This window comes from Periophthalmus magnuspinnatus, chromosome 9 (assembly GCF_009829125.3).
Source record: "Periophthalmus magnuspinnatus isolate fPerMag1 chromosome 9, fPerMag1.2.pri, whole genome shotgun sequence".
Classification (NCBI taxonomy): Eukaryota; Metazoa; Chordata; class Actinopteri; order Gobiiformes; family Gobiidae; genus Periophthalmus; species Periophthalmus magnuspinnatus.
This window is the reverse complement of record NC_047134.1, coordinates 15,142,697-15,170,609: the sequence shown is the minus strand read 5'-3', so window position 1 is coordinate 15,170,609 and position 27,913 is coordinate 15,142,697. Positions and strand designations below refer to the sequence as shown.

The 27,913-nt window shown below is 40.9% G+C and overlaps 1 protein-coding gene across 2 annotated transcripts in view; it reads left to right on the top strand.

The window, feature by feature from the left end:
• Window positions 1-27,913, top strand: part of LOC117375857 (tetratricopeptide repeat protein 28-like) — a 127,432-nt gene that overhangs the window by 55,534 nt on the left and 43,985 nt on the right. For both annotated transcript variants that reach the window (XM_055224048.1, XM_033972211.2), the window contains 3 exons: window positions 18,597-18,744; window positions 22,193-22,465; window positions 23,534-23,664. In XM_055224048.1, coding sequence (XP_055080023.1) covers window positions 18,597-18,744; window positions 22,193-22,465; window positions 23,534-23,664 — 552 coding nt within the window. The remainder of the gene's footprint in view (window positions 1-18,596; window positions 18,745-22,192; window positions 22,466-23,533; window positions 23,665-27,913) is intronic.

The following is a 27,913-nucleotide window of genomic DNA, read 5'->3' as shown; positions in this document are numbered from 1 at the left end:
GATGAATAACTGTTTGACAGGTGGAATGAAAAAGGCGCATGCAGAGGCAGCTCAGAGCTGTGTGTTGAGTGTGTGCGTCATGGTATGGCATAGTACAGCGCTCAGGTCATACATCACGCTAATACAGCAGGAGGACATAGCCTAGCGCAGCGCTATGCAGAGCAGGGGAGAATAATGTGCTGTGCTTGCACCCGCTCAATCTGATTGAAACACACAGCACTGGGCCTACGTTTGCTCACCCCCCACAAGCACACTTTATAAATCTCCTCATACCTTGGATATTCTCTTGGATTATTCCCAAAACTGAAAAACACAGAAGGGACACATGGTTTTCCATCATGAGGGAAAAGCTACTGTACTATTGTGTGGAGCTCTATGCTGCTGCATGGCTCTGTTCACCAAGGCCACAAGCATTACTGTTGTAATATGATGGAGAAGGTGCAGTGAGTGCAATTAAAAATACATTATGTTGCCATTACCATGCTCTTGGCCTATTAGATTCTAATTAAAACTGTATATTAATTTGGAAATTAATACAGAACAACAACACAGATATTTGTTAGAATATAAATTTTAAATATTTAGTAATCAAAATCAAAACATCAAAATCCCTAACCAAAGCCATATATTTACTAACTCTTTTCAGTTTTAAAATCATATGAACTATATCATTGTTACCTGTTTTCATGGCTGTGGTGATTTGTGACAGGCTATTCTCGATGTGAATGGGATAGGCTGAATCACATTAACCTCCCTTGTATGTGCCTTGATAAATTCTTTATTCGAGTCTTGACACATATGAACAAGTGCCTGGGGTGTGGGTGGGGCTTTGAAAGAATGTGCAGTTGGACAAATGCCATTATTGTAGATAATATGAGTATAAATAATTTAGCACTTCTCATGTATGAAAGAATATAGCTTTCATTTACCCGGGCTCAACCCTGTGCTTCCCACACGACATGTCTTTGATCAACGAGGCGCGAGTCAAAGCTATTCTGATGAGGGCTCAGTCTCTCTTTTATATACTGACATTTACATTAGCTGCTGTGCTGTGTTCAGCCCTGATAATTAGCTGTGCATTTGCCGTGGTGTGAAAGTCTCACCATATCAACTCTGGGAGGATGCTACGTGTTATCAGACCGGGTGTCACTTAGCCTGTAGAACCCAGGTGACGGGCCGCTCGCCAATCATCCCTAACAACTCACTGCTGATGTGATATTCATGCCACCGATTAATCCAGTGCAATCCTGTCTGGCTTGCTTTAATTGGTCTGAATGCCACCTGCTTGCATTTTCATCAGTTTCTGCCTTGTGCTGTTTTACATATACTTCCTCCTTTAGGGACCAGGAGCTGTGGATGGACCCTTTGCTGTTTTGCCATGGCGACCCCAGGAGACAGTTAATTAGGGTTGAGGGCTAACAGTGCGATCACACCTATGAAATGCACGCTGAGCTGGTGATGAGGAGCATTTAGACGGGTCCCGCTGAGCTCTCTAGCCTTCTGGCAAAAAAAAACCCAACAAAAAACCCTGATTGAATAGAGTCGTCATTGATGGTGGCTTCTTCAGATGTGGGCGGGTTATCGGGGTCTATGCTTGGACACAGAATTCCCTGCACTAATAAGGGACAGTGCACAGAGGAGAGGAAATGGATGGGGGCCGTTTTTGAAAGCTGTAGCCGCAGGGTTCTGGGGTGATGTTGGAGGTTGATAGGTTGAGTTATAGGTGAGTCCCACTGTTGACTCAGATGCTGTTTTCATTATTGTCCCGGGTTCGTCTAGTGCTCTGTTCATTAGAGTTCAAGCGCCCGCGTGTGCCAACTTCCACAGGGGTTCAAATTGGGGTTTCAAAGGGTGTGAAAGGGCCCCCCAGGCGGTGAACAGGTCCTTTTGAGCATCCTGGTATTTGACAGCACACCCATAATTGCTCCACAGAGACCTTGAAGATTCAGAATCATCAAAATGAGCACTTCTGAAAGGCACTGATCCCAATAGACAGAGCTATTGCTGAAGGATATAGAGAGGACCTTAAGAGGGCAGGCCTGGGAACAGCATTTATTCATTTTGTGTTAATAGTATTTATATCTATGCAGAAATTACCTCTGATGTCTGCCTCAGCTTCTCTTGGGCATTGAATCCCAAGCTTTGTGAACACCTTCATCCCTCACAGCATGTCCTTTCAAGTATTATTTTATTTTTAAATGTGCATCTCTTTGTGTTTGTGTCACTTGGTGTGTATTAAAAAACATAAGCTGTTGTTGTGTGGCTATGGATTCCCTTGGGGTATATAGTGGGGCGCTCTCAGCTCAGAGCTCAGTGTTCAAAGAGCCCTGCGGCTTTTTGCCCAGTTGAAAGCTGAGTGTTGGTGATTCCCAGCAGTGGTTATGTCCTTTACTGTGTTGGGAATTGAAAATCGAATTGGGTGTGTTTGTGCTTTTTGTCTAGAAGTTAGTAATATATAATGTTTTCCAGTTACTTTTCCCCTGCTTTTATGTGTGTGTATTGTCTGGATGCTGTGGTAAATATAACTCTGAAATAAACCAAAGTGTCAATTACAGCCATTGTTTGTCTGGCTTTAGTAAAAGTTGGTTTTGAGTGAAGGGCAGAGGCAGCTGCAGGAGTCATGTGGCAACATTTGCAGTTGTGTAACAGTGGGTTCTGTGCGGGTCAGACAGGTCAAACTGCAGTGATGGTCAGGCCTTTGAAGGCTGACCTAACTTTCTCACCTCCTCACCTGCAGCTGTGCTCTGCTTTACTCTCTCTATGATCTATGTCCACTGTGCTGCTGTTCTGCTGGAGAGAAATGATGATGTGACATAAGATTTTCAGTTAGAATCAGTTCACAATTAGCCCGTGAGCTCTCTGGTGTGTAGCCCAGTGATATTTGCATTAAAGACTAGACTAGCCCTTCACGGCTGAGTGCGTTCAGAACACATCCTTCTCCATAAACATCCTCTTGGGCGGGACCCAGTTCTTGACCCATGATAGACCCCTGACCAGAGCTGCCATGTCCTCCCCACTTTCAGCTCTGACATTTTGGATTGTGACCGGGAGTAACGGGAGAGACAGACTGACAGCCTGGGCCAGACACAGTGGAATGCAAATACACGGATCTATAGAGATTATAGCTACTGCTTCTCAAGTAGCCCTGCTCTTTTAGTGTCCCAGAAGGCTCGCACTGCCTGGTCAAATGCTTTTTTTAAGCAGCTGAATTTTCAGTTTTACTCACTGTCAGATTTGATTGAGTTGATTTTTTGTGAGTGGTGCTCCATATAACTTGAATTATATCTCTGTCCTCTTTTGATTTTTTCTATGCTCCCTTTTCCTTTGACCATTGTACTGTCATTGAGAGGCTTTAATGGAAATACGCAGTAAATGGAAAGCCATTGAAAGTGTAACTATATCTATTCAGGCCAGACACAACTGGGACGCAAAACTTTCCTTAAAAGTCCTGAATTGTATTTCTTTTGTGAAGTTTTTGTGCTGCTGGAACAAAGAGTTTGACTGTGCCACAGTGTTCTGTTTTACTTCTGTAATAAAAAAATGAAAGTGTCAGAACTATGTTGAATATATTGAAATAACTGCAATAGAATCATACAAAAGAGCCTTTATTAATACATACATCAATATGGATTTTATTCAATCTATTTAAGTCATTGATTGTATTTAAAGGTGAAATATTTTACTTTTTTGGTGGGGGTCACTCCGCACAGATCTGACCTTTAAATTAGTCAGTGAAAAGATTATTGCAAATATAATGCAATATTATTACTATAGTTCATTCTGAAGCACTGAAAAAGTTGATCAAACATTGTTTTGATATCTCATCAACTTTATAGATCTTTTTTTTAGGTTTTATCGAGCAGTTGGCAGATGATTTCCATCTTTCTGGCCAGACCGTGTGTGTGTGTATATCAGTGATATATATTTGCTGGGTATTCTCCGAGGTTCAGGACATTAAATTGTCCTTTGCAGAATCCGCTCCTCTGCTTTGGCGCGTCCCTGTTCAATCACAGGTAGGCAGTGCCGTGTGGGCTCCTCTGTATAAGCCCATGTCATTCTCCTGAGTCCACAGACAGCGCAGGGAGGACGGGGATTTGTCTTCCTTTCCCCTTCACTTATCTCTTTTGTTTGTCCTGGTTTCCATAGACGAGCAGCAGCCCTCCATTCTCTTCTCAAGCGAAACTAAGTGCTGCTGCTACTCTCGACCTGCCAGCTCTAAATTGGCAGCCTGACCTTCTTTTTCTTCCTCAGGGCGTCTGCACAATGCCATACCTCTACCGTCGAGGGGGAAAAATGCAATTAAGAGGTGACATAAACACTGAGCACCAGTTGTAGCTGCGCCCAGGAAGAAGGGAGGGGCCAGGCAGCTGCCATTGTGACATGCATGCAGATAGTGCCCTATTAATTGGACTATACACTTAGTTTGCAGCGTGACACTGGCTGAGCAGACTGTGGCTGAATGAGCACTGACAGGAGACTGGTGTCCGACTTTGCTTGGGCTGGTGTAAGCATTAAGTACGACCGACCTTTGGCCCCTGTGTTTTGACTATTTGAAGGCAATTAGTGAAAAATATTACCCTTCTTGTATGGCAAAGGAAAATTACATTTTAAAAGCACTGTACAATAAAATGCAAATGACAGAAAACAAATATAGGCTACTTATTGTGAAAGAGTGTCAAAGGTATAATGCCACTGTGATAAGAGTGAGGTTACATTAGTATCTTAAATTGTTGTAAAGAACTATTGTTGTAAAGTATAATATAAGGATATAACAGTAGTTAACTCAAAAGGCTTTACAACATTTTGTATTGTGTCCTCAATGTACCGCAGATTAGGCCCTGCTTAATCCTAGCATATTACATAGTATATTTTGACTTATTCTAATATCATATGAGCTTAGGTTTATAATGATTTAATGAGTTGTACCTTGTAGGGAGTTCTTCAGCAAGGTGCCTACATTCCTCATTGAACAAAAACCCTGCTTTATCATATCTTTAAGTGTTATATTACAAAGCCATGTCATTTTCATTAGCAGTGATACTATAATAAAATAATTATCCTCCTTTCAGGCACAATACAATTCTGTGCTATGACAATCCCTCCCAGTATTTCTGGAGCAGAGGAAGCCCATTAGAAGTGTTACTGAAGGGAGAGCACTGTTTAATTGCCAGCTAAGGTGTGTGACATTTGGAGCAGCACATCGAATCTGGCCCAGAGTCCAAAAGGTGTTGTGAGGCGCTGAGTAATTACTGCAGTCTCCCCCGGCAACGGCCGTAATAAGAGCGCTCAGATGGAGAAGGGATCCATTCCTGGACCACACCCTGGGACTGTCGGTGCTTTTACTTTTCATCTGAGTAGCTCATGATCAAGGTGAATTGTCTTTATTACCCAGAGTCCAGCTTTAATTGGTTTTATATTCAAAGGTTAACTGGAAAATGGGCATAACTATCCAAGCTGTTAAGTGCCCAAATTGCTGACAAGCAATTGAGATACTTGCATCGCAGACACTAAGCCATGGCTGACAAGATGACATCGTTTTATTACATTTGTTTCAGGAATATTGTGCTTTTTTTTTTTTCAAACAGCAGTATTTCAGATGTTGGTACAATGCTTTTGGTCATCTTGTTTTAAAATGAATCATTATAATATATTTTGTTATTTTACATGCCCCCGTTTAGCCCATTATCAATTGATAGCTGCTTATAGAAAACAATATATTTTAACTGTTACAAAACAATAAATAAATTAATAAATAAATAAAAAATTAAAAAAATAATAATAATACTAATAATAATAACTAATCAAGGAAAATATGATTAATATTTATTCACACTGATCAGCTGTGATCTTTTCTGCAGCTTAGCCTTGTAAACAGCTTGCTTCTCCTCCTCCATATCTGTGTGGACCATGTTTGTACAGCAGATGAGAGCCTTCCTGGTCTTCTCCTCGGGATTGTTTAGCTTTCAGACCCCAGAAGAAGGAGGGACATTCCCATGGGCCAATGAGGAGCACTCCAGGTTCAGTGTAATTCTGTGTGAACACTCCACTGCTCTCTTCATCTGCTTAGGCTCTGGGGACGACCGCCAGAAAAATGTTTCAAACAGGAATGCTTAATCCGGTTACACTATATGCCAAAGTAGCAGTACTATGTAGGGTAATCTTTATTTTTTACCCAGGAGAGAAAACCCTTTAAAAGAACCCCAGCGTGATAGGCCAGCATAATGACCCATCACTGGTAGATATTAGGAACCTTATTCATAGACTCACAGTAGAAGAGGCTTAGTGCGGGATGTTATCTTAATGCTGCAACATGATAAATGATGCGGTATGGGTGGTGTTGGGAAATAGTTAGGAAAAATGTTGCAACAGATTTTTCAGTGCAGAAAGCAGTGGATGTAAGCGGAATATGAAACTGCTCTTACAGTATGTGCTGACATGAAAGAGCTATATACCTTAGTTTCCACTGTCCAGATAAAATTATTAAAACTGCTGATTTTCTTTTCATTTTAGCATAGACTCCTACCAATGTGCTTATAATTATAAAAATACTGGGACTTGAATGTGAAGTTCAAGGATAAATTGTCTTTGTAAACTGTCCGTGTGCCTTTGTATCAAACTGTTGTATTGAATCTACCAAAATGAATCTAGTGAATTGAACCAGCCACCAACCAAGTGTTTTGCCTGCAAGATGTAGGTGAAAATAGGTGAAAAAAGTCCTGGTTACTGGCATTAAGGGGCTTCTCCAAGTCTTCACTGTCCAGACAAGATTAAACCAAGAGCTGACTGTTGTGGCCTCTTCTCATCTTTCACAATTACCTCACTGAGCATGATGTAACATGTTCCAGCGTCTGCATTCTGTATTATTTAATCGACCATCACTCACACAAGAGCCATCTAATGATAACTTATGACTCCTGCTTAAGAGGTTGCGCTTGTGTCCCTGTGTACGTGTGTGTCTTCTCCTATAAAGGTGTGAACAAAAATGCACTGACCTATAGCTGCGAAAAATAGTAGTTCTCTTGGGTAGATATGGAGGTTTAGAATTAGATTTGGGTCTGGGTCATTCGGTTGAAATGGCTAGGGGTGAAGGAGCAGCATCCTCACGGGTATAGTAAAACATAGCCTGTGTACGTGTGTGAGTTACGGTGGGGGTCTCCAACGGGCCGGTAGCTCAGTAAATGATGGTGCTGGGGTTGGCTCCATTGACTGGGGTCATCACTCCCTGGGTTGCCAGATAGGTAATTCATATACACCCCTACAATATGGGAGGGGTCAGTGCCTTTTCGCCATTTATCATGCTATAGCCATTTATATATGAAAAGATGGTAGCAGTAATGTGTTGCCTGTATTGCCAGCAAATACACCAAGCTGAACGCGTGTTGCCATATTCTTCCCCCTATTAGCCACTGGTGTCCTCTAGGTATTGAGCCAGTGAGATGTCCGTACAGCGGGCTAATTTGAATGTGCACATTTAGCTAATGTTCATTTGTAAAGTGGTGTTGCGGACCTGCACTTTGCTTGGGGTAATCATTAGCACAAGAGGGAGGATTTTAGTATTCTCCTCAGCAGACACACTGACACACAGAAGGGTCCCTGGATTCTGCTTCTATTAGTGTCCTGGCCTAGGGCTGCACAACCAACCATTCAATGAGTGCTTTCTCAATGCTGTGTCTGCCGCAGCTGCTGCCCTTCTCACTCTGCGGCTTAGGGAGCGAAATATGACTCAAGCAAACAGCCGTAGTATTGTCATGGCTATACTATACCTCTTGCCCTTTCTGCCCATGTTTCCCTCACCATTTCACATCCAATTTTCTCAGCCGCCGGTGACGCCCATTCCCTTAAGACCCCCCAAGCTTGTGCTGCAGCGCTGGCCTCCCCCGGTGTGCGAGTGTGTGTGGATGAAACCATGTTATTGATCAGTGCTGTGTCTCTGTGGCGGTGGGCTTCTGCTGCTGTTATCACTGCAGTGTTAGTGGGTGGGGAGTGGAGCATTGTGAGCTCAAGGGCAGCTCGTGTGTGAACTAATGGGATTTACAGTGTAGAAGGCATGTGCACACTTAGCTACAGACTGGGCAACAAACTAGGCCATTTACGAAACAATGATGAAGATATACTGACAGGTATAAAATGCAGCCTATTTTTAGCATCAGGGATATGACAAGATAAAACAACCTTTATTACACCATATATATCATATTTCGCTTTCAATGCCTTATGGTTAAAAGTGTACCCACACCTGTTTGTCTCCATGGAGATTTATTGCTTTGCCTAGAATGTTCCACAGTATAGTGTTATAACTGCTATTGCCATGGAAATAAGCAAGTCATGCCACCGATCCAAGTTGGTCACATCCATAGACAGGAGACACTGCTCACAAGAATGAAAAACAAAAAAAAAACAACAAAAAAAAAAAACAACACCTGCAATATAGATATTTTAATACCATACTGACATCTCCATGGAGACAAGAAGATAAGGGAAATTTACATTTTGCAACTTTAAGGTGTAAATCATAGACAGGACTTTTAATCTAGTGTCAGTATTGTGCAAAAATAAAAAAAAGTTTTAATCAAATGTGTGTTGTGTGCCATTTTAAACCACACTGAAACTCAGCAGTGTGCTTTTTGCATAGAGAACTTGCTTAATGCCCTTTACACAGTTGCTCCCTTAGCACTGTAGCTGTGAACTGGGTGTGGATAAGGCCCTATGATGGATTGCCCTATGCTCCCTCTGAGCGCATGCATGAGAATAAAAATAAATAGTGCCGGGTGCATATGCTTCCTCTGTCTCTCCCACTTTTCTTCATTCTGGTTTTTACAGCCTTTTCTTGGCACCCCTCTCTATCCTCTTCCTACTTATGCACCTTACCGGGTGTCTCTATGCGACTAACACACAGGCAAAGCAACTGCACTGCCTTTGAGAAACTATTCCTTGGTGGTCACAATGATTAATTACTTTTAACAAAGAAAACACAGTCGGGCTTGTTCGGATCAATCTTTTCCCTATCGTGTGGTGGCTGCTTGTTCCAGTAAATTGCTGAAGCTTGTGTTGTATGAAATGACTTTGAGTATGCCTTGGTCCTGCGCTAACCACAGCCTAAATTGTTTCTACGCTTTGCTAACTTCACTGTCCTTTTCCTTCACTACATTCAGTTATGCTTTGGGATCGCATCTCTTGAATGTGTTGCTATTGGTTCTAAAAAAAAAAAAGCTTGCACTAAAATAGGGATGCTTTGCCGCCTATGCAAACTAATGGGTATGTTCCTGCCAAGCTCATCAAACAACATTAATCTATTTGTAGTATATATTTATTTATAAACTATAAAATTAATACATTTTGTTTATCCGCCAGCTGTGTGCCGTAAACCCGGTCGTGTTTTGGCATATACAAAATGACTCATCGCTCAGAGCCATAGTTTTTTTTAAACCCTCTGTGTACTTACGCTTTTTGAATAGACACATATTCTAGCAGAGGATTCCCATAGTGCTTATAGCAGTTTCCTCTCTGTACATAAACAGTCTGCAGGTGGTAAGCTGAACTCACACAGCATGAGAGAGATGTGTATCAGAGCCACAAATATCCAGCTAGTATATGATTAGCAGCCAGATACAATTAAAGGTGTGTGGTAGCGATGGCCAAAGAATGAGTTGTGTAATTAACATAGAGCCTCAACGTGAACATTTGATTTTATTATTAGAAGATTGTGTGAAAATTGGAGACACAAAATCTGTTTTCTGGGTTTCAAATGATGACATTGTATGGGCTTATAGTGTTAAGTCAGCATTGGTGGCAAATTATTGTTATTCTTGTGTTTTTGGTATGGTCACGCTGCAACATTTTAAGGATCTTTTCTTATTAAAACCGTTAATCACTATGGCAACGGTGGTAAATTTTGATAATCTTGAAACCCATGGATACTTAGATCAAGGACTCATGGATGATCAGGTTCTTTGTGAATTTACTTTTGAGATAACACATCGTAACAGAAAGACTGGCACCTGCCCCCCATCTTAGGGTCATTTTTGTACTTGGAAAAACATTTATGTATAGTAAATTTGATTGTGTAACATTTGTCTTTATAAGTAATTGGCCAGCATGTGCTACCTCAGGTCAATAGTTACTGGGATGTGGTCCAGTCCACCCCACATCCCCAGCGACAATTAAGATTTATGTATGACTGAGTGAATAAAAGAAGGCTCCTCCCCAATCCAATTACTTTTCCTATTAGATTTGCCAGTCATGATTCTTCTCTAAAATATAGGCATGTCTTGTTAAATTGTATAAGCTTGTTCTCTTATGTAGGCGTGACATACCTCCCTTGAGAAGCTACTACAACTATCCAACTTCATTAGAGCTTGAGTGACAATTCTCAGTAGGGCTATATCTCTGGGCCACTCTCCTCATTAATAAGAAAAAGTCCGGCCATAATCGTGTTTTTTTTTTTTTAAATCAGCATTTCCCCCAACCCATGGAGCGCACTGGAGCATGCCATATGTATGATAAGTAGACAGGCCTTACCTTTAAATTGGTGCAACATGAAAAGTATCGGAGTTTGAAGCCAACAGGGAATTAAACATCTATATATAAGCATGTTGTGAATTTATCTAGGGAGATCATTGTGAATTCTGGGACGTCAAAGCAGCGCATCACGCCCACAGTAGGACCAATGCTACAAGGGTGTTTCTGTATTGAGCGATGGAGAAGAGACAGGTCATAGACAATAAAGATCTCTGAAAGGCTGGACAGCTGAGTGGGCATGAACGGACGAAGCAAGAATAACAAGAGGCATCTGTGTCGTGTCCAACCTGTTTCACTCACCTGTCTCAGTCTTCTTAAAGGCACTCTACCGAATGTAGTTATTCCTCACTTACCTTACCTTATGGATTCTGAACATTACAGTTATTCACCTTGATAACTTTATAAGTGCTTTTCACAACTTTCAGAGACCAGAGTGGAAACTAATAACTAGACCCTACACAGCTGACTTATTTTGACCTCAAGAGCTGCTTATATAATATAACTCTACTAGGGCAAGACGGATTTTGCTCAAATACATGGAATAATCGGTTACAGGGGCTGCCTAACACTTTGGGCTGAATCGCCATTGTCTTTTGACTTGCCCTCCTCTCCCTCCATCTCTTACAGAGGCTTTACTCAATCATGTATGTCTCTTTAACAGTAGCATCAAAAGCATTGGAGCTCATGCCATGCTTTTCATTAGAGCTGACTCTGGCTCTTTTGAAGTGTTGCAGTTCAGGCTCTGGAGAAGCCACTGTCAAGCACCCTTTGCTGCTGAGTCCTGTTTGATGAAGCAGCTCTAGTCTATGGCCAGAGCAAACTAATAAACCCGCACTGACAAGCACTGGCCCACTGTGTAACTGTGAGGGGCTCTAATCACGCACTGGACTTTCTGGAATATACGAGCGATGTGTGTGTGTATGAAGTGTTTGAACCACACAAATAATACTGGTTTTGCTGCTACTGTGAGGAGAGCAAATTGTGAGCAGAAGTACTGTGCACTCCAGGCATAATCTTCAACATTTTTGACCCCAAGGTTAACAGTTCGATCCCGGCTCCCTTCTATGTGTAGTGTTTCCATGGACACACTTAATCTGCCTTGTCCCCAGTGTCTGCTGGCACTATTCTATCAAAACTCAACCGGCAATATTCTATCAATCAACTGCCCATACTGTGATTCCCACTATTTGCAATATTGATCTGTGCAGAATTGAAAATGCACAGGTGTCATGCCCTCCCATATATTTTTCTCTTCTTAATACTCTAATGCTTGTCCATTTTTTCTGTTTAACCCTATCTTCTTTATTTGTTAAAAGCGATGTTCATAACATTATGCTCAGCCTTCAGTCTGTCTACTGTTTAAATCCAGGCTCAAAATGGTTCTGTTTAGCTGTGTATATGACTGAAAGGTTTTTATTCTGCACTCTTCTCTTTTAATGGTCATTTTATGATGATTATTTGTGATTATTTATGTTTTGATTGGTTATTCTGTAAAGCACTTTGAACTACCTTGTGTAGGAATTGTGCTATACAAATAAACTTGCCTTGCCTTGCCTACTGAAATTGCCCTGCTTGACTTAAAATGACATTAGCACGTGGGCATATTGTGCCCAAAGGGTCGCTGTCAAATGGCTCCTAAATGCCTAATGGGTTTCTATTGTTGAGAACATGTGTCTCTCAGTCAGTGTTTACAAAAGGAGGGTATTTTTCAGCCATGCTTGAGTTCACTGTCAAAGCTAATTAAGGGAGTACAAATGAAGATGGAGGATGTGTGCCTCAGGCCAGAGGAGAGCTGCACTTCGGCCAAGTAGCCTGCCATAGGTCATCACTGTGGGACCAAAGCAAACAGGATTACAGAGACATTTGCTAATATATTTGTGAATGCTAAATTTTGTAATGTAAGGAACAATCTAAAACTTCAAATTGGATAGAAAATTGCTTATGAGAAGGTACTATTTTCGATTTATAATTTGTGCATATTTGCAAAAAGCTTGTCCAATATTTTCCCATAACCTCTAGCCAAGGTGTGAAATAATCTGCAGGCTATGCTCACCATCTGTTCTTGATTGATTAACACTCCTTTAGTAATTAATGCCCACTTTAATTGAGAGTCACTCCCTGTGGCTCCAGCCCAGTACTCAGCTCTACAGCCAAGGACCTGGTAAAGGAGGGCACCCAAATCTGTTAAGCACCCTGACCCCTGCCCCACTCAGCAGACTCTGAGCATAATAATAAGCGATGCTAGTATGCAAGATGTTTACAAGAATCCAATCTAAACAATAGTGAGCAGACATATTGCTGGTTCTGTCTGCTGCTTTATTACATTGCGTTGCTCTATTTCCTTTGTGAGAACTGTCAGTAATGGTGGACACGCTCGTAGTGGAAAGAAAATTGAATTCCCTCGTCAGACAGTGTGGCGTGACAGCATGTTCCTCCCAGTACCTCACAGCGAGCCTCTTTTGTGTCGTTTCATCTCTGTGTTTGTCACAAATGAGCAATATTACTTTTGTCCCGCTGTTGTACTTTAACTGTCAGAATGGATGTGCGCTCCGCGACACCTCCCGATCACAAGCCCTGACCTTCTTTATTGAAGCTGTTCTTTGTCTTTGAGTCACTGTTTTGAACGCCTCCCGCAGTTCGATAACGTGAGACACACTGAATACTGAGTGCTCAGCATTGATTGCACATACCTGAATATGACCTTTTACAATTTGAAGTCCTGCGATGGTTACCAGTTTGATGAGAGCTGGAGAATCGATGGTTCACAGCTGGGACGACTTCTACTACAGCTTTCACATTAAGACCACATGGCCTTTTCTTCTTATTGTTACTACGCTCTGTATAATGAAACATTTAGCCTCCAATCATCAGGCCCACAAAGAATGATCTGTTTAATTTACTTTCATTAACGCCATCTCGTCTAATGGGCTAATTAAGAGCTTAGGCTTTACCAGCAGACACTGGTAGAGACAATGCCCAAAGGGGAGTACATCTGAGCATCATAAATATTTTACTACATACACCTTCATGTGCATTGCAAAGTGCATTAGCATAAGTGTACCTCTTCAGTGACATTTATTTTGGTAATGTAATTGCCGTTTCTAATGACTGGGCTGTGAAAACATACCCACAATAAAAACAAAAAAAAATCTAATTAGATCAATTAATGCAAATATCTATCCCGTATAGACTTCTGCCTTATTAAGACATATTGAGCAAACCCATGTGATCAATAAAGTCAATAGTATAAGGGTGTGTGTTATTAGATTGCTGTGATGGTAACAGACAAACAGCTGTGTCATGTACTTCTTCCTGGGACCCTGAGGCCAAAGATGTGTGCTTGGCCTCGGGCTAAGGGCATAATACCCCAAATTCAGCTGACCTTTGACCTGTTTAGTCATGAGGGGAACACAGCCCCACTTGCAGAGCATAGAGCAAACACACAGAGCGGCACCGAAAGGAAATGTAATTAATTAAGTGGATGCTGTGCAGTTTTGTGGCGCTGTTTGTCACGCTGAAGGGCAGAAAGCACACGGGGCCAATCATTCTATTTTACTTTTTCTTTTGCTTTACTCCAGCTAATTTGTCATGGCCGACAGTTATCCCTGGATATTACATTACGCACTTGATGTTGTGTACCCTGTGAGTCTCCGGTGTCACCTTGAAAGTGTGGCTCATGTTTTGAGCTGTGCAGGACACATGACATTTTTGGGTCAGTCTGGTGCAACAACAAAAGTTATAAAGAAGAAAACACTGGCCACTTTGTACCTGTTAGAGGATCAGTTTGGATCTGAACTGAGCATCCGGCCATCTGAACCCAGGGAGGGAAAAATGACTTCTAAAGCTGCTACTGTGGGGGAGATTAGTGATTTTCAGAGCTGCTGATGTCTGTCTATCTTTTTATGTTGTTGCATGATTATATGCTGAATCTGCAGCCTGCTGTCCCTATCTGATGCTCTGGTCTGGTTCTATTATGAAGCTGGCGGGGGTTTAGTTCAGAATGGCCACGTTGGCACCAGGGTTCTGTGGGGGTCCTCTTTACAGCGTCTGAGGGCGTGGCCTGGTTTGATGGAGCTTACACAGCATCTATTGATTTCCACATTTGAAAGTGTCTCTATTATTGCTGATCACTGAGCGTGCTCAACAAAGCTCCTCCAGCCCTGGGCTATTCGAGCCCAGCTGGAACAGTTCAGTGATGGAGGCTGCAGTGTGACAGATTCACCTTTTTGTCTTTGGCACAGATGTCATACGGGCATCTCTGTCTGTCCTTTAACCACTCACTATGCCTTTACACGTATTTGAACCGACTGTGTGGGCAGATAAAGTGAACATTGCATTTAGTAAATTACTTATAGTCTTTATCGACTTTGTACAGTCGATTGCCTTTGAGTGATGAATTTTTGTGCAGCTTTTTCTTCCTCCTATAAGCATAAGAGACATGAATATTCAAATCTACATCAAACAGATATTCATTAAATATTTAAAAAACTTGAGAAACAAGAAAAGCTTTTATCCCCTTGCTGCTTCAAATGTGTACACTAACCTCTTTTTGCCATTCACACACACACACCTACACAAACACAGACTTACCCACGCCTTCGACTGACAAACCTGCCCACATAATCCTGTCTTGCGTGAGATCAACACATCATTCCGCCCGGAGCTAAAGACTCACAAAGGTTCAATACATTTACATGACTTTTCAGAACAAAGTCATTATTATTTCAAAAAGGTCTTAGTTCATTTAAAGATATAAAATAAACACTGCTTTTTCATATTGACCCCTCATTTGATCCTTGAGGTGCAACATTCACACAGAACGGTTAACAACAAAGATAAGAGACAGTTAGAATCATCAAAACGTCAATTGACTATAATAAAGGCTAGATAAAGTGCAGCAATAGATCCTCCGCAAATTGCTGAGGAGTTCAACATATTCTATTACATGACAATTCACTATACAGCTTTTACAAACTGATGGAAAATGCTTGTCTTATTGCCTTCTTTTATGTTCCTTTTTCCACTTTATCTTTCTGTTACTTTCACTTCATTTCATTTTGTGTTTGGCAAAGGGTTGTCAGACACTTCAGCACAGCAGTGATAAACAAAAGCTTTTACAGAAAAGGGCTGTACCTAATATTTATTGTAAAAATGTAAAAAACTAAGCAAAATGAATGTATTAATACTATTTGGACAATAAAACACTTCAGCTCTAATTAGATGCAGACACACAGCAGTCTCATTTTGACCCTACATGGGCAAAAAATCATGTACAGTCACTTAAACTAAGGAAGGCAGTGTAAGGGTGAATGTTGCTGTATATAGGTTCATATTTTTCAGGCAGCCTCCTTAACACTTTTCTGCGCTTGTCTATATATATATCACTTTCACTAGTCCTGATCCCGTCATCAGTATCAGTGTCACCAGTATGACTGTCAGTATGGGGTTGAATTAGTATGCAGCTTCAGCAACGTTAATGTAAGAAGATCCCTGTGTTTTATTGGCACCGCTGCATGAATTGGCGCGTGGGATTATGGCACATTGTCTGTGTGTGTCATTGTGCAGAACATATGATGTGTTTTGAAGGCAGTTCAAGATTAATGGTTGAAAAAAATCCTATAAAGCTGTACGCCACATTGATTCTGTCATTTTTACCATGGCACTCTCCTTTGTGCATTTATTCCTATGCTTGTGTTTGCAATATTTTAATGCACTCTCCGAAGAGTCTATTCTTTCAGAGACATGTAGGCCAGGCCACGGTAAAATAAAAAAGATTAAAGTATATGCCAATTTTCTTTTGAAGCTCTTCTATTATATTCCCTTTTATTTTCTCATGCTTCTCTGCTTGGATGGTTCAGGCAGGCATATAGCTTAACAGAATGAGCGAGATCTCTGTGCACAGTCATATTGTAGGCTAAATCTAATCAAAGGGAGAAGCGCTTTTAAATGTCTTTTGTTCCCCTGGGCAAAACGCTTGTGTGCCTCTCAACTCTGGCCAGTGTGTCCAGCGCTTCCAGATGCAATTAATATTGAGCGGATACACTGGCCTATGCTCACATCATATAATACGAACTGTTAGAACAAAGGTTAATGCTTTGGATCTAATCTTTGTCCTGCTGTGTTTTGGTAGCATTGTGATACAAGAGGTAAAATGTGAAGGGTCTAGAGGAGGACATTGGTAGTCAGTGAGCTCGGACACAAGTTAAATTAATTACTGCTCTCTATAAATTTGATGTCATGTCTCATTTTCCTTAATCCCCTTTGCCTTTCCCACTTCAGAGCAGCTCCACCAGACAGGCTTCAGTAGACTAATGAAAAGGCCTTTTGGATGCTAATAGCAAATTAGCCCTGGTGTCACTGAGACTGCAAGTATAGTGACTACATAGGCAGAGACCAAACTGTGTAACCCCAATTTATTCTAACTTGATATTTCTAACTTAAATTTATATGAATCAGGTTTAACTTTCTGACCATCTGCCTGTTGTCCTGTATACAACAATATGGTGTATATATTTGAAACCCTGTTCAATTCTGTTTAGATACTGATCCCTGCCAACTGAATGTGTTGTTTTTGTAGATGCTTTGTCCTATGCATGCCAATTATCACAATGTTCCCCTAAAATCTAATTCTAGCATGTGCCAATTTCTCTCGATTTAAATACGTTTCGAATTGGCTTTTGCAACCATGATGTATGATGTGTTTTCATTTAATCCTTCTGTGGTCTAATGCTATTTTGTCTTGATTAATAAAATGGGGGGAAAAAAAAGATCGTCTTTTGTGTGTCTGTCATCATGAATGCATTGACTTCACTAGCTTAGAGTGTGAGAGCTAGTCCAAAAGAAGCCATTTTGCCAACTCTGGAGGGGAATTAGTGGCTTGAATTGGTGAATAATGAGCTGAATCTTGTTCCATCTATTTTGTGTTGTTGTCAAACTGGACCGGAGTCAGGCTTTACAACTCTCCAGGATTAGTGTCTGATTCAGTCTGAGACACTCTCTAAGTCACAAACTTGGAAAACAAAACTCTCTATTGCATCCAAGCTAACATGTTGAGGAATTGCACTGTTATTGATGAAGTCTTTGGATCTCTGAGACACTGTCTGCTTTAGTCAATGGTGCTCCAAAACATTTGAGACGTTCACAGAGCAGCAGTCATCTTCAACATTTGTTTTGAGTTATTAGACCATACAATATGTTTTTTTCAGATCATAGATTAAAGGGCTGGCTGTTTTTTTTATGTAGCTCACTCAAGCGCTTCTCCTATAGTGATATCTATGGTGAATACAGAGGTGCTGTCCAACTGGGTTACTCTTTCTTCTGTTCTGTTTGAAACAATGCAGAAAACAGCAAGGCTTTATAAACTGCCTCTTTCTGAATAACTCCTATTCGGTCCATTTTCTCTTTGTTTCTCAAACTCAGCAAATAAGAACTAAAAACTCCCCGCGCTCTACTTGTGAGCAATACATTCACACTAAATGTACAAAAATGCTGAACACAACACTATAGCAGCTGGAGTGTTGCATGCGTTTATGTTAACTTATAATCCAATTAACAAGTACAATACACCAGACGACCAGTTTACTATGAGAAGGCAGCACATGGAGGTGCCGTGTTCAGAAAAGTGGTCCAGTGGAAACATGAAATGTTGTGAAGAAATTGTGTTTGCTGATGTGTTTGTATGCAGCTCTATATGCACCAGCACTGATTCCCAATACTATGCTGACAGTAATAGGCAAGGCAGGGCAAGGCAAGTTTATTTGCTTTACAGAATAAGAGGGACATTAAAATCGTACAAATCAAAACATAAATAATCACAAATCATTATAAAATTAACATTAAAACACAAGAGTGCAGAATACATGTATATTTCAGTGAACACTGGGGGTAACTTGGTCACTTGTTGTAATGGTATATTGTTTTATTCTTTTAGCATGCTCATGGTTTAATCAACAGACACCTATATAAGTCAAAAACGTTTTTTACTGCAATACTAATGTCACCAGACCATATTGATCGACTGAGTAAATTTTCTTTTTCTGCTGCCATTTTACTGACTGTGCCCCTCTCTCTCTCCTCAGGCATACTTCCGACAGGGTGTTGCCCTTCAGTACCTTGGTCGCCATGCCGACGCCCTGGCTGCGTTCGCCTCTGGACTGGCTCAGGACCCCAAGAGCCTACAGCTCCTGGTGGGCATGGTGGAAGCCGCCATGAAGTCACCACTACGAGGTAAAGCATTAGGAAGATGGACGTGTGAGCGCGTGTTGACAGCTGGGTTGTCTGTGAGCGCCTGTCTTCTCAGTGTCCACATGTTTTGTTCTACAGCTGCCTAAAAGCCTGTCTCTAAGGTAATCCGGGCACTGTCAGTCAATAAGCTGGATGGGGTGACTTTAGCTGTCACTTTTGGAGCGCTCCTGCAAACGTTCATTCTTTCTATCTCTCCTGCTTTTGGTGACTCCTGGTGTTGAGTGTTTCATTTTATACCTGGAGGCCGGCTGTCCAAAGTGTTGCCATATCTCTGTGTCAGTGGAGCTGATCACACACATTGATACAGCTTATCTAAATGAGCATCCGACACTAATGCTATTGTCTGCCCCTGAGCACCGCTTTGTTTCCAAAACTCTGTGTAATTGGAGATAAATTACAAACTCAATCCTAGCCAAGAGAATTTCACTCCTATAATTGTATTCACAAAAAATCTAAATAAATGTCAGTATATGAATATGTTCACTGACAATGGCAGTAAAGCTTTTCTGATTTCAGATCATTGTTTTAATATTTAGCTTTTTAAAATTACTTTCAAATTTTTATTTTTAAGATGAGGCAAGGAGATAAAAAAAAAAAAAAAAACTACTTTAAAATTACTTTTCTATATTTTTGTGTATGTCCCTTGCTGTATGTTAACTTTGACATGTGGTTTTTATGAAATACAAAATCTGTCTGCAATTTTCCGACTTTTCCATTCCATTATATTTGTACTTATAGTCTGTATAAATGGTGGCAGCATAAAGAATTAAACATACTCCCATAAGAAACTCCTTACACAAAATACTGCTGAGTGGATGAGCAGATTTGGTCTAATCCCAAAACTGGGCTGTTTGGACCAGAATGGTTCCTTGCAGTAGGGGGAGACCAACATGTAAGTCCAAGCCATTTAATCTCCTAATTGTTTACCCCATTTCACTCGGTGCCAGGAACTCAGTGGAGGACCTAATCCAAGGTGTGATGAGGAGAGGTAGCTAGGTCAAAGGATTAAGAGCAATGATCCTCTCAGAAGGGCTCCTGGCACTTGGGACGGTAATCAATGTTATGCCGGCAAACAGGGAGGATAATCAGTGTTACTCCACCAGGCTCTCTCCCACTCAAAGGTACCAAGATAATGCACAATACAAGTATACCTCAGACTTACCAGGAGGCAGGATTATAGTGTATGTCTAACAGCAAAGCGTTAGATGCCCTCTTTACACTCCCATTTCTTATATTTGACAGCCTGATTCCCATCTGGTTTGATCCAGTTGGACACACTGACCTTGATTCTGTAATTGTGACCCACTTGTTGGAGAAGTGCAATGTTAGATTAACACAGCCATTTGTCAGTCCTTTTAGGAGGTTTATTAATGGAATTGTCATCATTGTGAACATTTGGCCCATAATAATAAAATAAACTATTATTCATCTAAATGGACAAAGATACAAGATTGTCATGAACAGGAACTTTTCCCCCTATTGTTGTTATGAGCTGGGTGATGTTGCTGTTTTGATCCAGTAGAGTGAGGACGGCAATGTATCTTCAAGAACTAAACACATTTTCTATTTCTTTGTATTGCACTTAACTGTATTGTTTTCAGATTATGTACAAATTCACCCTGGCTCTCATAACACTCAGATAAAGTTTCTTGTTATAATTTGGGTGCCAAACAGCTGTTGTGTGATCATTCTGTATTAGCATTAATCATCACTCTTAGCCCCCATAGGGCATTTTTAGTTTTAGTGATTGTGTTAATAATTACATTTTTATAATTTTACTATTTAATTACTACATGTGGGTTTTCCAGAAAGCAGTGGGAAATCAGCCTATATTGTCTTAGAGCCTGTATGGAGTCACATGGGTAATACTCATACCAATCATTGTGCAGCAGTTCTGTCATTCATTCGCCCCTTAGAGATGTGCAAAGGCCCAATTAGCTGTTAATTATGAGATGGCAACAAAAGGTTTCCTCATTTAACACTCTATTCGGCTATAGCATAGAGGACATGGGCTCATTGTGGATTTGATTGACCCTCATCATATGCACTAAAAAGGTTATTCTTCCATAATACCCCATGTTTGCAAAGTTCATTACATGTTAACATCACAATGTTGATCTTACATCATGCTTATTTCACATAGCAAATTTCTGTAATTTATAACTATTTTAAAATTCTGGCTTTTAGCGGCATAGTCCTCTGCAGTAATAGCTGACACTGTGTGTTTGTAGATACTACACTCTCGATCGTTGTCATAACTACCTGTTTATGAATCCTCTAGCCACAACACCTTTAAAAAGAGGTGCGCTTGATTTATGACACAGCTCGTGGTGTCACTCTGAAGGCAATTACAAGCTATGAATGGTTATTATATTCAGGCACTGTCTGTGAGCCTGGCACCCTGCCAAATGCTGCAAGAGAAGCGATGCTCTTGAAAGAGTATCATCAGTTACGCCTCCGAGTACTTCTGTGCAGAGCGTTCTTTATTGTGCAGCGTAAGTGCTTAGGCTTGTGTGGTTTAAGCGAATTAAAAATATCTGTGTGTTTAAGAACTGTGGAGCCTGTTTAGATGCGTGTGTAGGCTATACAATAATCATTGTTTTCTCGCACAGCTTTATATTGCTGTCCTGTGCTTCATTATATGCCTAGTTCCCAGTAAAACAATGGCATAAAAATGAAGTGTCTTTCACACACTCTCAACTTTCTTGAGGACACAAATCCTCAAATCGCATAAGACTAACCAGTGTTTTCTGTCATTACACATTTTTTCACACATCATCAGGTGTGTCCTATGAATTGCTGGTGTTGTATGCTTATTGGTAGGTACATTTGAGCCAAAGGGGCATTTAACAGTACAGCGTAGTGCTATTCCCAAACCCATATTAAAGTAAAATCATGTCGAGAAGAGCTTTCTAACATGCCGTACACTCAGGCTGAAGCACTATGCAAATAAGTTCACACTAGGAGGAACCAGATGATTTGCTATGGCAATCTCAGAAAGGAAAAGGTGATAAGAAATCGAGATTCTTCCATGTTATTAATGCACACCTCACACTTTGGGATAAATGCTCGGAAACACCCTGACTTACATCCAAGAATATCCTAAATGACAACAAAGAGGTGTTAACTTCAACTGTGCTGTGCCTAATGTGCTACATTTGAAAATTGCTTTAAATTTAGCCAGTCTGAAAGGAAACAATAGAGAAATGTCAACTGCGTTGAACTGGTGTCAAATTGTCAGTGAGACGTGTCACTCAGGAGGCCTAAAGCTGTACTTATCCAGAGAGACACAACAGCCATTACAGAGAACAGCTGACGTTGGGGCCATGCTGCTAAACATGAGCCTGCACACTGAAGCGTTGTTATTGTTGTCCGCTCAAGGTCCTGTGGCCGGTCTCAGATCTGCATATGTTTTGTCCTTTTCTTGCAGAGTCTCTGGAGCCTACCTATCAGCAGCTGCAAAAGATGAAGCTGGACAAGAGTCCCTTTGTGGTGGTGTCAGTGATTGGCCAGGAACTGCTGACAGCGGGCCACCACACCGCGTCTGTTGTGGTGCTGGAAGCCGCTCTGAAGATTGGCACATGCAGCCTGAAACTCCGGGGGTCTGTCTTCTCAGCCCTCAGCAGTGCCCACTGGTCCCTGGGCAACACCGAGAAGAGCACTGGCTACATGCAGCAAGACCTGGAAGTGGCCAAGACTTTAGGTGACAAGTGACATACAAACACATTGGAATAATGCAATGTCCCTTACCTTCCATACCTACCTCCTAACAGGAAATAGGGAAAATAGTTCAGAAGCCATTTTTCAGCAAAATAATGCATGCATGAGAGATCAAAAATCCAATGTGCGTAGTCACATCCAATTTTAATGAGATATATAGATGGGAAGATAGTAACTAATTTTAAAACTTGAGAAATGGTTACATCATCACACCAAAGAGTGCTAAGCAAAAGAGGACCGACTTAGAAGTAAAGTATTCTGCCAATATACCAGTTGGGAATGAAATTACACCCGTCAGATGGTGGGTTAGTCCTGAGGTGCTGAGACTAAGCTTGCTGTTACTAATATGTAATATGGGTCATTTATAGTCAATTTATAGCAATAGTTAAAGTTACAGTGAAAGGAGTATAAGATGAGGCAAAAAGTTTAATATTTAGAACATATATTTAGGCACACTAAACTAAATAATAAATGAGTTTCACTTTTTGAAATGAATGTCTCTAACAATGTTTCCCCATTTCTATTTTTGACATCAAATCATTATTCACTGTATTTTGCAAACAAACAATACAGTCTATGAATATGCAACTAGTTCAATAGAGAGAAGGAGGAGAGAGACAATAGCTATACTCTCAGTGACACAATTCAAAATAGTAAATAAGAGTGTGGCCAGGCTAAGCTCCCTTTGCTTCCACGCAGTTTGACACATGACTGGCTCTCTCAGCTGGAGATAAGGAGCTGTGGCTCTCAGGTGAAGCTCAAAGAGTTGAGCGTTACTTTGGCCCTGTCTGTGGGGCCTCTCTGTCAGACAGAAATAATAAGACTTTCCCCTCTCACCCTCCGGAGTATTGAGACTGAGAACACTAGCAGCTGTCAGGAAAGCTACTCTAGTGTGGAAAACTTATAACAGCCACTTTCCCATTTAAGGCTATAGTGGCATCTGAGGTTTACTGCATAGCTTCACAGTTGCTACTGAAATCATGGGAAATACACAAATTATGCTGTTGTATATAAATCCAGAACTTTATAACTGGTTAATTTTCATCTTCAGGTGACCAAACAGGGGAATGCCGCGCTCACGGGAATCTGGGATCGGCATTCTTCTCCAAGGGAAACTACAGAGAAGCACTTACCAACCACCGCAACCAGCTGGTCCTGGCCATGAAGCTCAAGGACAGAGAGGTAAGCAGCGCGCATGTGGTGGTGAGTTCAGACCACATCTGTGAAAAGGAGAGAGCGGCCTAACTGTCATCGCAGAGCACTATAAACCTAGCTTAGACAGTTTTTCTAGCTCTTTTATCTAACAGTAGGGGCTGCGTTGTGCTGTGTGTTTATGGGGTCAATGAGGGAGGAGTCTTAAACACAAGAGGCTGCAGCTGTTTTCTCAAGTAGTAGAGTATAATGTGTGGTTTGAGTTATAAACATTATCATAGTGAACTTCCAATTACACTGAATGTAATCTGGTAAAGACTATCCATAGAAAAGCAGGTGTTAGGTATTATTATTATTATTATTACTTGTATTATTATTATTATTTTTATTATTTTTATTATTATTATTATTATTATTATTATTATTATTATTATTATTATGGAAACCCAGTATGAAATGTGAGTAAGTGTTGTTACGATTCTAAATCTTTAAAGTAAATTTTGATACTAAAAATCAGGTTTTATCATTTTTAATTTTTAATAATGATAATTAAAAATGATATAAATATTTTTAGTAAGTATTTTCAACTCAAAATAGTACTTTCTCTGTTACCATACAGTCTTATACAAGCTACCAATAAATATCATTCTAAAACCATTCAGGAAAGGTCTTTTTTTTCCTGTTTATGTGATTTTTAAAAGCATTGATACTTGCTCAAATGATTGTCTGTATGTTTACCTCTAAGTGCTGCTTTTTTGGTCCCTGTCCTGTCTGTGCCCGGTTTAAGGCCTCAAATTATCATACTGAGCTCCCGATCAATGTTAATCTATAGTTAAAGTTATAAATATTGTGACAAAGGCATTAAAAAACTTGCATTGTATTTTAGTGTTTACTGCGTCCCCTCTTGCTCCATCACACACTGTTTTCCATTTCTCGTGCTCTCTTGTTCTGGATGACCTCTGTGGTCATTGTTGTGGCTGACAGGTGCTTGTTCCAACACAATTCCCGTCACAGTTGCAGAGAAGAATGGCTTGCGTTTCCTCTTCTTTCCTTATCCTCTGCTCCAGGCCACCAGGGCTGCTTGTTTGTGTTCTCTGATATGAACGGACATTTAAACAGTCCAGTCAAACACGTTGCGCTGTGCCAGGATCAAACTCTATGCTGAAGAATGAGGCTGAAGGACCCTTTGACACGTCCTGTTCCCTGCTGTTCAGGGTAACACACACTACGTTTACATGCACGTCATAAAAACCGAAGAACTGGTTTAGTCTCATTTAATCCAATTTATCAAAATGCATCCAAACCAAGGAACGTGGTGGTGTTGTGGTTCACATTTCCCAGACCCCATTAACACATCTGGAGAAGTCTTCTCAGATGCCCACTGCATGTAACAGCAAAATCTGATCATACTAGGGGCAGACTATGAGAGACACTTACTGCATGAGGTAAGAAACAGCCAGGCAAATATTAGACATGTGTTTAGATATGTACTTGTTTTAGATCAGCGGCAATGACAACTGCACCTTCACCATGGACTAGCCCACGTTCTTTCATTGTTTTGGTCCACTTAAGTGAAAGAAAAACCTACCAAGGTGTTTTTTGTGCGGGAGAGCAAATAATATGTGAGTGGCAAGTTCTTAGCATGTAAATATGATGTTGCTTATGGTCTAATGTATGATGACGTTTTTATTAGCAGCAATTATTGTTACAAAATATTAGTGCTAATGCGTAACAGTTTGACGCACCTGAACCTGTCTTCTAGCCCCTCATGTGCACCTGTTCATTTCTTTGACCTGCATGTAGACTGGGATAAGTGTGGTCTGACAGGTTTTGGGGCAAACATGATTTGAATTCTGTTGTTTAGCTCACTTGGAGTTCTGTCTGCGTGTAAAAGTAATGACTGAATGTACTGTCAGAGCTACCAGTAACTACCCATGTTTCCCACTCACAAGTGCCATTTGTAGTAGTGCTTGCAGTACTGTTAGCTCCATGCTGCAGATGTGGCATGTTGACACATAAATAAATGATTGACCTCTTGTACTCTCAGATTGTCTTAGAGCCCCCGTGGAGTTCACTATATCTTTGCTTCAAACAGAGATGGTGCTGATTGGCTGTTGAAAGCCCTCCCTGCTGCCCCCAGCCTCCTCTGCTCCTCTTCTGGCCCCTAATCAGAGTCATATGTGTGTCACACCACCTGGTCCGCCTCAGAACATGTCGGAGCCTGGCGGAGAGCTCATTACCCCGGCCCGCTGTTTTCCTTTCTGATGTGGACTCTTTATCTGGCCTTTCTGAAGCTGAGGTCACTTCCTAGAGGCCGGGGACAGGATGTTGCTTCTGACTGGATTTCCACTGTGTATAAAGTCTAGAGCGGAAGCAAGTTTAAACAGACAAAGTGGCGGTAATCCTGAGAGAAAGAGCAACATACTGTAGTTGACCCAAACTGGTGAGTCATATACTGTACATAATCTAATGTAGTGGTGAAAACATTGAACAATGCATTATTATTCATCTTATGATTGAAAGACTTACAAGTTAAGTGAAGCTCTTCCAGTTTTGTGTGAGTAACTGGAACATTTTGCTGTCTTATTTTTTGTTTGCAACATTGCCAGTTTTGGCTATCTTTTACTGGAGCTTGGATCTTTTCCTGGTAGTTTCTGACATCACGGTTATCAGTTGAAAACTCACAAATAATTGCTGACATCTGGCTGAGTTGACATCACACAATTGAGGTCAAATGGGGCTAGATACACAAGGACCCAATCTCTCAGGAGTGGGTTAGGCAACATCAAATAGTGAAACATTTTACAGAGGCTAACCATAATATTTTGGCTGCCTTATTTTTTTTGTTCACAATGTTGCTGGGTGGGAAAATGCATTCGAGAAAGACAAAAAGCAGATCCCAGATGAGTGTTGACAATAAATCAAGAGGTAATGTAGTACCTGCTGTGGCGATATCAGAAAAACTGAGGAATGGGATTTCTCATTTTCTACCCTGTACAACTTTGACTGCTGCCCATTAAACCACAGGATGTTCAAACCAAAAGCTACATTCATAAATAAAGTGAAGGAAAAGGCTTTCTTAGCAGGAAAGAGCAGTGAGCTGGGAAAAGCCCAGAGGAGTGAGTGCTCTGTCATCCACCACTGAAACTTTTAGCTGCGGTCCAATCTGGTGAGGTCATGTGCTAGCGTCAAGTTAGTGTTTTTCTTTCACTGCGTGCTGTTTGGAAATATCCTTAGCAGACTTTCAGCTGTCATATGTTCAGCAGATAGCGCACAACACACACTCCTCCATCTTTGAGTCCTCTGTATCGTTTCCAACTTTAGTTTTTGTCCCAGTTTTTCACACTCGATCCAAAACCCTGCCAGTAGCCATTTCCAACAAAGGCCTTTTTTATTGAGATCCAAAAGCTGTTAAACTATCTCTTTCTAAAGTGCTCCTTCCCATCCCTCTGTTTGCATGTGATGTTTTGGGCTTAAATGCTAGGTTGAACTTGAAGGAGGTAACCCCTAATTTGGGGTGTGAGTATTTAGGAGAAACTGAGGCGGGCTGGCGGTGGTATAGCCTGTAATTATGTCTTGTGCGATGTTAAAAAGAGTCTACCGCCATCTCCCCCAACCCTACGCCGAAATGGAAATCACGTAAGAGCCAATGTTTATTTGCCCATTGGCTTTGTAGTTCTTTTTGCACATTCTGCTGTTTGTTTATCTATTCTGTTCTTAACTCGGAAAAGAATTTACTGAAGCTTTACCCCCATACTTTCAAATCATTTCAGGACTATTTCATCACTGGTGTTTATACTTAGTTTAGGGCACACTGCAGCTTTTGGATCCTGGTTTGTATAATGAAGCAAACGGATGAGAAATGAGCTTCTAAATCAGGGGTGAGAATAGGGGCTTTGTGGGTGTTCCTCCTGTCAGGATTATGCTTTGTCGATGCTTGTCACCAACCCAGAAAAAGAAAAGAGGCTATTAAGAACTCATTAGGGTATGGACATGTGCCGGTGCTGCTGTTACTCTGTCCCCGCTAATAAACGATGGCAGAGGTGGAGCTTGGCACACTGCTCTTTTTCCTTTAGTGGCCAATGCAGCGCTGATAAAAGGGGCTGGGGAATAATCTGTGAAACTGTTTAATCACAAATTATTTTATTACAGTCTACTACTATGCCTTCATTGAAGTACACTGAGTATGTGGGCTTTAACTCTATTGTTTTACTCATAGTTTATTAAACAATCAGAAAACTCTGCAACAAGTAGATAAATGTTACTGTGATAGTCATTT